Source organism: Dipteris shenzhenensis, chromosome 32 (assembly GCF_047967505.1).
Source record: "Dipteris shenzhenensis isolate YYH24624 ecotype China chromosome 32, Dip_SZ_1.0, whole genome shotgun sequence".
Lineage (NCBI taxonomy): Eukaryota > Viridiplantae > Streptophyta > Polypodiopsida > Gleicheniales > Dipteridaceae > Dipteris > Dipteris shenzhenensis.
The window spans coordinates 2144327-2157452 of record NC_141627.1 but is presented as its reverse complement, the minus strand read 5'-3'; the positions used below and the strand labels follow the sequence as shown (position 1 = coordinate 2157452).

At 41.2% G+C, this 13126-nt stretch overlaps 1 protein-coding gene across 1 annotated transcript in view; it reads left to right on the top strand.

Moving 5' to 3' along the window:
• Positions 1 to 9245, top strand: part of LOC147880170 (uncharacterized) — a 368868-nt gene extending 359623 nt beyond the window's left edge. The window contains exons 23-24 of the mRNA XM_087370364.1: positions 8864 to 8923; positions 9078 to 9245. Coding sequence (XP_087226490.1) covers positions 8864 to 8923; positions 9078 to 9245 — 228 coding nt within the window. The remainder of the gene's footprint in view (positions 1 to 8863; positions 8924 to 9077) is intronic.
• Positions 9246 to 13126: the final 3881 nt, after the last annotated feature.

Here is a 13126-nt window from a genome sequence, read left to right as displayed (position 1 = left end):
GAAGTGTGGAGTCAAGAGGAATCCTTCTAGAATTCCTATGTGAAATAAGGAGGATGTGAACATATGGAAAAGAGAGGGTCCCTATGGGCTCCATGTAGGGAGACTCTTGACTTTCGGAATATTTTAAGAGTCTTGAGCATCTTTTGATGGGACACATGGCAAGAGTAGCCAAAAAGAACATGGATGGTGACATACGGGCTTATGTGATTGATGGGGAAAGGAATCTACAGGCAGCTATTGTAATTGGGTGAAGGAGGGTGACAAAATCTCTATAAAAGGAGCCCTCCTCTCCCTTGTTCATCATCTCTTCCCCCCATCAGGCCTCATGTTGCTATAGCTCTAGTCTCCTCAAGCCTCTTACATGAGCCTTCTCTCCGTCTTGTAGATATTCTCTTATGTAAACTCTTGAGTCCATCTCTCTCTAGTTCATTCTCTCTCTATGAGTAGTCTTGGAGCTTTCGCTCCCTCTTGTACGTATGAAACCTCTTCTTCTTCTTTGTGTTTGTAGTATTCTGAGTTACATTAGAGTGGAGTCTCACTCTTCTGGTAATGAAGGACACTTCAGGTTCTCTCTCTTGAGTGTCTCTTTCCTTTTTCCATTGTTTTCTCTTCCAAAGTGCTCAAAAGTGTTGTCTATTCAGCCGTGTAAGAAAATAATACAACGTTTGTGCTCAACAGATAACATGATCTCGTACGCAAGAGAGAAAACTAGACAGTATGGAGAATCAAAAAATTTGATGGCGAGCTGGAACCAGTAGAGAACGGAGGCTGGATGCTAAGGAATCAGGGTTGCTATAGCCAGTAATGAAATGGGCTTCAGAGGCTTGCTCTTATATAGCCACTTGTCGTAGTCGGTTGGGCTCAATTGGGTGACCGACCCAGTCTACCCAAAACGGTCGACTGGGAATCGGTCCCGAAATAGGCCACCGACCACACGATAGAACCGGTGCGCAAAATAGAGCAATTGACCTATGGACACCATTTGGCCTAGAGCCATCCGGGATCATCTGAGGCTCCAAACGGGCCCCGCAACCCGAGAGTGGGCTGCCCCTAGAAATGCTCTGTCTACCCTCAGTGCGGTCAGTCATGGAATGCCTTCCCGCACTTGCATGTAGCCTAGTTGGCGGTGTGCCAACTCTATCTGAAGTTGTCCAGCCATCAGGCCACACATGACCCCCATCTAGTGTCCAAAACAGGACCTACTGGATAACCGAGCTACTCAAATGCCTTCTCCTCATATGGGGGGCTTACAAGTAGAGTTAGCTGGTTCCCGCGTAGTTACACGAGAGTGGAGCATTGATATCTAACATGCCGCTCATTGCGCATACATGGTTTATCTATTTTCTAAGCCACAAAGGGAGCTCTTCCTTCCCTCCTAGGTGACCTCTATGGGACTTGGATCGTTGATGAAGTCTAAGCATGGAGGTAGTATTCTCCCAAGTCAGCACCAGTAGAAGGAGTAGGTGTTTTTCATGACAGTTTGACCCCTTGTTAGTATTTTGCTCATAACTTTTTGCTCCATCGTCCGATTTGGACGAAACTTATATCAATATGAAGCTCTCTTTAAGTAGCATCATCTTATGTCTTCAATTATTATATTAAATTTTAGACTAAAAATCTATGACTCTCTATGTGTGACTATTTTTTCTTTTTTCAGACAGTTTTTACCCCGTCCAGTAAAGTGCCCATATCTTTTTGACCACTTCTTTGTTTCTTATGAAACTTATATCAGAGCGAAGCCCATTTCAAGGTGCATATCAATATGTGATTGAATATTTTATATCGTCTCTGCTGAAAGTTATGGGTCTTTGTGTCTTATGATAGTTTGGAGAGTGTTCTGAGCTAAGTATAAAGGTGTCTATGAAGGAGGTGCAATGTTTCCTTGGAACCTACCCATCTGACCCAATCAGCCCCTTCAAACTCCTCGATATATATCAGTTCATGTCATGTTGAGTCGCAAGATCTTTCAATAACATATCGCTCTTCTCTTTGGCACATGTAATGACCAGGCTTCTTGCAATAATTGCATCTGCCTTTCTTAACCTTTGCACTTTTATCTGCATTCCCTGCATTTGTGTTTGCATTCCCCTCCTTCTTGGGCTGATAAGCATGATTGGTCTTTTTCAAAAATTTACACTTTCCATGAGTGGCAAGTGCTTACTCACTCTAACTAGAGGAATGGCATGAATTAGAAGTCCTCATTTCTTCCTATAAAAGCAAGCCAACTAACTCCTCAAAACTGAGTGGAGAAGCCCTAAGTATAATGGTCAAGGAAGTAACAAACAAGGGAGCCAGACAATTGAGGGTGATAGAGACCAATTTCTTGTCTTCTATATCCTCATCAATAGTAGCTGCGAGCTCTTCCCAAATGTCAGTAATCTTTACAATATGATCTGAAATAGTCTGACCTTCCTGCATGGACATGACATTGAGATTATTATCTAAAGCAATGATTCTTGCTTCATTCTTCACATTCTGCATACTTTTCAACCTATCACAAGCTGCCTTTGAAATCTTGCAAGACTTGATAGTGGACTTAATGTGTGTCTTCATAGACAATGCAATCAAAGACAAAGCTTGGGCATCCTTGGGACCAAACCATTTTGATCTTCCATGGGAGCGGTAGTAGAAGCTTGCATGGTATTGCCAGAATTAGAAGATGCACTCGTGCTAGATCCAGTAGGTATAGCCTCATCACCATTCACGATGTCCCATAAGCTCTTTCCAACCAAGATTTTCTTGAGTGTAAACAACCACAAAGCATAGTTTAGTCCATCCAACTTATCTGCCTCACTCATGGTACCAAAATTCTCATTGAGAGACATGATTGAAAGCTTAAGAATAAATGCAAGTGTATCTGCAAAGGAAAATACAGCAAATGGACAATTAAAAGACCACTGACTGCTATGCAATCACTGCAATGGCATTTATATTGACAGTGGTTGCTTTGAAATAGCAGTAAATCTGTCCAAAAAATTTTCTAAAACCTCAATCCCTTTTGGTATACAAAATGCAATCAAGCACTATATTTTTGTCACAAAAAATTATCCTCAACCATAGCCAAACAATCATCCTCAACCACAGCCAAACACTGGCTCAAATGTAATATACTTCTGTCCCAAAAAATCAGCTTGAATCTTAGCCAAACAATGGCTCACAATGCGATAGCAAATTCTTGCTCAATAGGCATCCAAAAGTGCATCAACTTTTACAACCAACACTTGGCTTCAAAAATGCACAACACCTGAGCAATGATTTGCACTCAATGAATAGCCCAAAACTGTCCCAAATGCACTAACACCTGTGCAATGCAATCTGCAAGACACCGCACAATGCTATATGGAGACCATAGGGCAACCTTTTATCTTGCCATCAATACATCCAAGAAGAATATCCCACTAAGTTGGATCCCATCACCAAAAGCAAAGGTGTTGATTTGCAAAAGCAAATAACGTATCATGGCAGCCCAAGGTTGATCTCCTTGCAAAAATTACAGCTTCATTTTCCCCTTATGAGCAAGGATGTGCACATGAATGTTGAGAATATTTAAACCTCCATGCATCTTTGGCGAATAGGGACGTTGTACTTATAGCAATCGCAAACTTTGTCGGCCATGTTTGGATCGCCATAAAGTTTCCATAATAGCTGACATGAAGTATGTATGACGTCCCTTACCAAACATGATCAAAGGCAGGTAAAACTGAATGTATGCCACTAAAATAGATTCAACTATCCTTAAGTGAACATGCAATGGCCAAGTTGATAATTTCTAATATTCAAGCTTTTTCTTCAATTCTGCAAGTATCCAGTTAGTTTGTTGGCAAAGAGTAATCATCTACTAGCCCAAAGGGTAACCAAGATGGTGAACTAATTGAGTAGACAGAACAATTTCACCAGGCCATAAAAGACTATTCCAGTCTTTAAAATGCAAAGGTAATAGCTTAGACTTCTGAAAATTCACATGGAGACCGGCAGCCAAGCCACATAATGATAGAGCATGCACGAGGAAAGAAAGATTCCTCTCAATGTTCTTTGAAGTTAAAAAAGAATCATCAACATGTGCTTGAGCAACGATAGTGTGACTTCCACGAATTTTCAATCCATGCAACATGTTTGTAGCCATTAGATGATCCATGTATTGAAGCATTGGATGCTTGGCTATGGCATACAATAGTGCACTAAGTGGAGATCCCTAGCGAACCGAACAACAGAGAGTTCAATTTTCAAAAATATCCCGAGACAATATATAGGAGCTTTATTATCATTGTACAGCCAGTAAATAACATGTAGCATTTTTGTGCCAAAACCCAAAGCATGCACCATAAAGGGGCATGATTCAAATGCGTAAAAGCATAGTGAACCCACATTTTGCAAGTGAGATTGTCATAATGAGGTCATAATGTTGTGGATTAACCCTATACCAATGATCCAAGTGAGCTTGATAGGAGGATTGTGCATTATGTTGGAAAGTATTGACAAATGGGCTATGATTCCTTCCAAAGTTCAACAACGCTGAGCTGAAGTAATAATTGAGACCACAATGCTGTCTCTCAGAGGTCAACATATGACTATTACTAGAAGTGTTATCTCCTTGCTATGGGTGTTTATTAAAATCTCCACAAATGAAGGCATGATGTCTCTAGGGATACTATTGCATAGCGTTCCAAATCAAACCTCTACTGCAAGAGGTTTGAGGTGCATAGACGAAGGCAAATTCAAATATGTCTCCCTAGATAAGGCAGTATATAACAAGACATTTTCCTTGGTTATCAATAAGAGCAACATCATGCTTCACCAAAAGGACTATGCTTGAGAAAGAATGCTCTCTTGCATAAAAGATATCATATCGTGACACACTTTTCTTTTTGGGATGAAATTTCTTTTGTGTTATATTCAAAGTCACTATCCCAAAAATGGAAGTACCCAAATACATCAAGAGAAAACCTCAATATAAGACATATATACATCATGAACTATGCACTTTTTCTGCAAGCAATCGTAGAAAGATTGCTGCAGAGAGTGCCTAAAGAAAGCAAAAATTGAAAACGTGGGATCACCAAAGACTCTATGATTTTTATCCTTCCATTGAGTCTAAAGTGCCCAGTAACAAACCCAAACAAAAAACAAATTAAACTCTTTTGTAGTTGGGTGTATCCCAAAGATCTAGAAAGAGTTTCCAAAGACAGCTTGTGGAAATCTGGCACGTAAATGCTATCCAAGGAAAGTGAGAAAATCTTGAGTGGAGGAGAAATGCCAAAGTAGATGTGGCACAGACTCCCGTGGAGCTAAGCGTCTGCAACAAATAGCCGGAGCAATATGTTTGCGTGCCAGTAGTTGCCTAGATGGAAAAACTCCCAATAGCACTAGACATACTTTTTTTTGGGGGGTGAAAATTGAGTTGCTTTATATTACAAGACCATCATATGAGAAATACATCAAGAGAAAACCTCAATATAAGACAGATATACATCATGATCTATGCACTTTTTTTGTAAGCAATCATAGAAGGATTGCTGCAGAGAGCGCCTAAAGAAACTAAAAGTCAAAAATGTGGGATCACCAAAGACTCGATGATTACTAGCCTTCCAATAGTACTACACACACACACACACTTTTTTTTTTTGGAATCTGTGAGTCATTATATTAACAAAAAGCTATCCCAGAAAGGGAGAGCTATAATACATCAAGATAAAATCTCACTGTAGGACAAATATACATCATGATCAAAGACATGAGATTGCAAGCAATCAAAAAGCGATTGCTGCAAAGAGTGTCTGAAGAAAGAGAAATTGGGAAAAACAGGATCAACAAAGACCCTATGAGTGCGATCCTTCCAAAGAGTCCAGAGTGCCCAGTACCAAACCCAAATAAAAAAGAAATCAAACTCCTGTCTGGGTGGATGTACACCAAGAAGCCAGAAGAACTTGCCTAAATCAATCTAAGGAAACCGAGCACTCAAAATCTGCCCAAGGAAGTCCAAAAAAGCGCAAGAGGAAGGACAATGCCAAAAAAGATGCGGCACAGTCTCTCTCGGAGCCAGACATCTGCGACAAATAGAGGAAGCAATATGTCGTCATGCCAAGAGTTGTCCCCATGAGGAAGAACACCCAACAAAACTCTCCACAAGAAAACCTGTTGACAGAGAGGAATCTTTGAATGCCAAATCTGTCTCAAATGTTTCTGCCACCATTTCATAGGACGATTAAGATGCCAAAGCTGATTTGCCTTTTGCGAGATAAGTGGTGGAGGCAGTAGAATAAAGAGAAAAGACAGTAATATGTGCAAACTGTAGAGGACAGCATGACAAGCCCACATAAGAAAGTGTTTAGTCTTGAAGACGATCCTGTAGATGCAATGGAAGAACCGATTGAAAAGGTTGGAGCATCAAAGTAATCTTATGCCAAAGTGGATGATAATGCATTCCAAAGCCAAATTTGGCAACGGCCAAAGGAAAAGTAAGGGGAAATCCAGCATTATCATCAACATCCTGAACCAAACGAATCCCCTTGAGACTCCAAAAATATGAATGTTGAGGCTCTTGCAAAGCCAAAGGAAGGGCAAACACTCTAGACCAATGTATACTTTCAGCTCTAAAAGAGTTGCCATGCAAGGAAGCACTGCCATGCCAATCCAAGTGGGAAAGGATATGTTTCCAATCCATTAACAAATGGAAAACCAACGGACAGCCAAGGATTTTGCCTGTCACAGAACCAAAAAGAAACTCCCATTGGGAAAGCTGCCAATGACCAAAAGCTGGAGATTCAACATGCAAGAGTAAATGACAAATCATGGCAGCCCATGGTTGAGAATCTTGCAAAAACTGTAGCATGAGTTTCTCCTTATGGGCAAGAATGTGTAGATGGATATTGAGAATATTAAGACCTCCATGCATCTTTGGAGAACAAAGCTGCTGTACCTGAAGCAAACAGAAGCTTTTTTTGCCATGGCGAGAGCACCAAAAGATTTCCAGAACCTCAGACATAAAAGAGGCAAGATCAGCCTTGCTGAACATAATAAGAGGCAACTAGAATTAAATATACACCATCAAAATAGATTGCATAATTTGAAGATGAACATGCAGAGGCCAAGTTGCTAATTTCTAGTACTCCATCTTGTTCTTGAGAGTTGGGAGAATCCAATTAGATTTTTGACGAGGAGAAAGTGTCGAGAAGGTAAAGGTTGTCTAGCAACGATAGTTTTCCTGGGAGTCTACCAAACCTCTTGCAAAGTTTTTTCTTTCCTTTTGGGTTGAGAGGTGGAAGGCATAGAGGGAGAGACATTCCCATTGGGCACAACACGTGTTGCCTTTTTCCTGAGCTGGAGTAAGAGGCTTGACACCCTTCTGTTTGAAAATGGGCTAACCCATCATTTCTTTATTAGGCATTTGAGAAGACATATTTTCCAAAGGCCTTTTGTGCATAACAAGAAGGCACTGAGAAGTCATGAGGCCAAACTTCTTACATTCAAAACATGCACTTGAAAACAGGCCCCACTTGAGCTTGTAAAAAGCACTGCTCATATCTACCTAATTCACCGTAACAGAATAGGAGTCAGGAGTGGGATGATCAGTATCCCACAAAATGCAAAATCGGTTGGAGTTTCCTTTTGGCCGCGGAGGGCACACCACCTTACCCAACGATGCTGCAATTTTGGGTAAGAGAGAAGCCAAGCACTGAGAGAAGTCAACCACTTCCACCCATACCGGATAGCGATGGCGAATTAAAGCTTGATAATCCTTGGTGGGCGACCAAGGCAAAACATGCACCATCTGCTGCCCATAAAACAAAGGGGAGTGTTCAAGGAGCATCTATTTGTGCAGTTCATCTGGCATAATAACCTCAAAAAACCCTCGAACAGCATAATGCACTTTCCGAACAAAACAACCACCCAAAGTCTTGGTGAGCCAATTTCCCACATCTGTTGCAACAGGCATGCATCTCAGGAAAAAAATAATAATAGCATGCTTGGCATATTCACGCACGAGATCAACGATGTCATCCACCTCCACCATGAGTCCAATAGTGGGAGTAGAGTCCTTCCAATCCCGGTGCATGTCTTCAAAGCCCTCATGCATAACATCAAAAACTAGTTGAGCCTCAAGAGAAGCATGCATCGAGTCATCCTGACCCGAGATAATTTCCATGGGAAAATGAAAGGAGTAACAAGGAGAAGCTGAAAGGGAAAGACAAAAGGAAAACAGAGAGAGAGGCCGAGAACTCTCTCTCAAACAGCACGGACTCACAAAATTTGACTCTACAGACACGATTATAGGGAATGTATGGATTTCTGTACGGAAATATCTGACAGTACATTTTTTTTCCAGACAATACAAAATTTGTACGGATTTTTGTATGGAAATCTGCATGGAAAATTTTTGACCGTACGGAATTTGTACAGATTTTTTTGACAGTACAGATGACCCAAAAAAAAAAAAATCCTTGACAGTACGGACGGATGTACGAATGGCGTGACACGAAAACATATGGACAAGCACCTGCAACGTGAGAGCATGAGGGCTGGTGCGGGAACTAAGAAAAGGAAGGGGGACGCATGATGCTGGCTGCAAGCTGGTCTCCTCCTCTCACCACAAACACATACGCACGTGCGTGCGCACACACACACACACATACACACACAAATTGAAGTAAACTCTACTAGCTTTGTTACCTTAGTAGATGAATTGTTGCCACTTGATAGTACACACACACACACACACACACACACACACACACACACACACAACACACGCATGCACACACGCACACACACAGAGAAACATATAAATGGCCATTACTAATTTGTTTGGCATTAAATATATACATTTGTTTGGCAGTAAATATTTTGTATATTTCTTTCTATGCAGGTTAAAAGCATTGTAAGTGCTATTCTACCACATATGGATGATGATAACAGACAAATCCAGGTATGATGAAACACTTCATGTTTATGCTCTTGAGCATTTCAATGTGGATATATATTGAGATTTAGTGAAGTTTTTGTATGTTTATGTAGGATCCATGTACGACCTAGTTAAAGTAGGGCTTTAAATGTGCACCTCTACCCTTGAAAGTTTTCAGGTTGGTGTTTACAAAGCAGCTGAAATTTGCACAGCTCAAAGGCCTACACTTGTTGAAGATCTGGTTAAAAGTATTTGTCATCAGCATCAAATGAGATTGTATTGTGATGATCTTCTTGCTAAGGCAGCATATCAACAGAATGTGCAGGAAATTTTCAAAGTCCAATGACAATATCTGCAAGTTTAAATGCCATTCCTATACACGATTTCATCCATGCTTTGTATATTATATGGACTTTTCTGTGAGTTTCTTTAAAAAAGTGTAGATCTTGGCATGTCATCAGGCAAACTTCTGTGAAATATGGACTCTTGGACCTAGTTTCGCCTGGAATTCTCTTCAAATCTAGTGAGACATTTGATTGAGCAGAAAAGTGCAAAGATGGTTGATAAGTGAAACAATGAAGTTCCATAAAAACCTAGTAAAAGATTCCTCCACCTCTGAACCCAGGGGATTCTACACTTAAATTAACTAGCACTACAAGAAAAGTCAGAAAAAGAAGAGAGAGAGAGAGAGAGAGAGAGAGAGAGAGAGAGAGAGAGAGAGAGCATCATGTTGTTGGGAGAGGCACTCGAGAGGGAAGACACCAAACAAGTACAAAGATGGGTCTCCACTAAAAAGACTTTGGAATAAAAAGAAAGTACACAATTATGGGCGGAAGATGCACATTTAATTAAAAATAAGATTTTCTTAACTCTGGTTTGGACTTAATATATTGGAGTTGAAGTTGAGGGATACTTGCTAAAGGCTTTCAACCATATCACAATCAATTGATCATTTGTAGCTTTTAGATGTTTATAAAAGTAGCTTCTTGTGGGAGGTATAAGGACCGCCATAAAAGCATGAAAGTGCAATGAAAAGATATGTGAAAATTGAATCAGTGCATCGAAAGGTCACCAACTACCTTTCGCAAAGGTACTACAAGCTATCTACTGCACTTTCACCCCCCTTTGTTTTTGCTCTCCCTTTCGCCACTTGTCTCCATTCCCTAGTCTCACACCTTCTTCCCCTATTAGGCCCATTTGCAGGTCGTTTTGGTGCCAAAAACAGGTAGTAGGTGAGGAACATGGTGGAAGGGAGAGGGAGAGAGAAGATAATACTCAAATGGAAACATAATGAAAGTAAAAGAAATGGAAATGAGCAATAGACCAAAATGGAAAGACTCACATTGATAAAGCTTGATGTAGACTCCTTGATGTGTGTTGACATGACACACAAGTACAATCATATATAGGACTAGAATACCAAGGTGTATATGGGATATCTTCCGATATGACACATGGCACTAACACATAAGACTCTACTAGAACTGTTGAGATATCGAGCTCCACTCGCGATATGCCAGGGTGACTGTTGTGCATTTATGTCACCGACTTGTTAGCTGGAGATGCAGTTGGTACACCGCCCACGAATAATAGCTGGATGACAGCTATCCTTATCTACACTAGTTCGTGGCTCAGTTAGTATGCCACCTTAGTTAGTTGAGTTTGGTTTTGAGACCCACATATAGGGTTCTTCTATTTCTTTGTACTAGAGTTTTTTTGGCTTTCACAACTAAGAAGAGAAAAACTATTTTCAGCCTCCACCTTTGTGTGTATTCCCCCATTGTGCTTGTGAGAAAGCCTCAAGTGAGACTCCTTCCCTCTCTCCCACTATCTTCACATGGTATCAGAGCCTTGTTCGTGGTAAGGAGCTCAAAAAAAAAAAAAGCAAACCAAGTTCGCAGTGTCCTGGTAAGAGGACCAGTGTTGCTTTCCTTTTTCGAGTTTGGGAGCAAATCTCTGCAGGTAGCACAACCGGAAGTGCAAGAGTGCACTGTCTCAGATTGAGATGCCCTTCGCGGTGTGGCGAGAGCGCAGTATATGCTACGGGTGAGGACGAAGCACTCAGTGACTTTATTTTTCTGATTTGAGGCCATTTCGGGGCCCGTTTTGGAGGCGAAAGTTCTTCGCAGGCACTCAGAAAAAGGCCCTGTTTTTTGCTGTGCGACCACTGTGCGGCTTGTCGGTGGAAAGGTGCCGCAGAAATTGCATCGTATGCCTGTGTGCAGAGATATTGGGAGTTGCAGATTCATGCTTGTTGCCTGTTGATGCAAAATCGTCACTAGGAAGTGACTGTGTGGTGAAATACCACTTTCGTCAGTTTTGCAGATCTGCCCGTGTGAGGCAAAAGCTGTGTTTTTTGCAGTGACAGAATATTTTGCAATGTTCTGTAATGGCGCGTCTGATTCTCTTTCACAGATTGTCACTGAAAAGCTTGACAAGAACAACTTCCAGGCATGGAAGTTTAGAATGACGAATTTCTTAATGGGAAAAGGCTATTGGGAATTCATTACAGGAAATGAAGAAGAACCTGTTCTTCCTAATGTTCCCAGTCAACAGGAAATGCAGGCATTCAAAGGATGGCATGAGAGAGCCAGGAAAGTTATGTACTGGCTGTCTATCAGTATTTCGGACTCCATGATTGTGCATATTCAGGATGCAAGTACGCCAAAGGAGGCATGGGATACTTTGGCAAAAATGTACAGCACAAATACGCAAGCCAGGAAAATGCAACTCAAACAGGGAGTTGCACAATGTGCAGAGAGAAAATTTGAGCATAAATGACTACCACATGAAAGTGAAGAAAATTGCAGATGCACTTGCTTCCATTGGGTCGGCAGTGGATGATGATGATTTGGTTTCTGTGACCTTGAATGGTCTAGGAAAGGATTATGCACAATTTCGGACATCCATTGCCATCCGTGAAAAATTTCCTGATTTTGAGGAGCTGATTGCTCTTCTAATTTCTGAAGAGCAGAGAAATGGTGGTGCATCTTCTTCAGCAGGAACTTTAAAAGAAACTGTCTTCTACTCAAATGCTGGCAGAGGTAGAGGCAGAGGTAGAGGAGGCCGATCTGCAGGCCGTGGTAGAAATCAGAATATGCAGCAAACGCAAGAAAACCAGTCCTATGCAGGAGGATGTGGTAACTCTAGAGGCAGGGGGAGCCAAAGAGGCCGTGGTGGATGGCAGAGAAGCCAAAATGCAAACAGCAATGTTGAATGCTACTATTGTGGCAAAATGGGTCATATGGCTAAGGATTGCTACAAAAAGTAGAATGACATTATGAATGGAAAATTGCAGCAAGGCAATTATGCATCTTCTAGCAGGCAGGGTGATGACAGAAATGAGCATCTATTTATGGTGCAGCATATGACCAATTTTGTGACAAGTGCAGAAGAACAAAATGATGTGTGGTATGTTGACTCAGGTGCGTCAAACCACATGATAGGTCATGCAGAATGGATGCAAGATGCAAGGAAAATGGAAAAGCCAGGATTTGTGGAGACTGGTGATGATACTGCACATCCTATTGTGCAGATTGGCAAAATTCCTTTGTCTATGCAGGATGGGAAAAAGAAATACTTGTCTGATGTATTTCATGTCCCGAACATCACCAAGAACCTGGTTTCTGTTGGTCAGATGGTTGAGCAGGGCTTGCAGGTCAGATTTAATCCTCATGGATGCTTTGTTGAGGATATGAAAAATAATGGTCGCTTGATAGCAAAAGGAAAGAAGAAGGGCAGGATGTTTACGTTGGATGCAGACATGCCTGAATTGAGTACAGCAATGTTTGCACATGGGACCGGTGTAGTTGCAGATATTGATATCTGGCACAAACGCATTGGTCATGTTAATATACAGCGACTTAAATCAATGCAAGCCCAAAATATTGTTACAGGATTGCCTAAATTTAAGGTTGCAGAAATGCACAAGGTTTGTGAAGCCTGTCAATTTGGGAAACAGGCAAGGAAACCTTTTCCTAGGCATGTTCAAGAGAGTAAAAAGCCATTGGAATTAATCCACTCTGATGTGTGGACTACAAAAGCTGCATCTATTGGAGGCTGTCACTATTTTGTCACATTTATTGATGACTTCAGCAGAAAACTGTGGGTGTATTTTATGAAAAAGAAAAGTGAAGTGTTTGGGCACTTCAAAGCTTTCAAAGCTATGGTTGAAAAAGAAACAAGCCTGCAAATAAAATGCCTAAGGTCAGATGGAGGGGGAGAGTA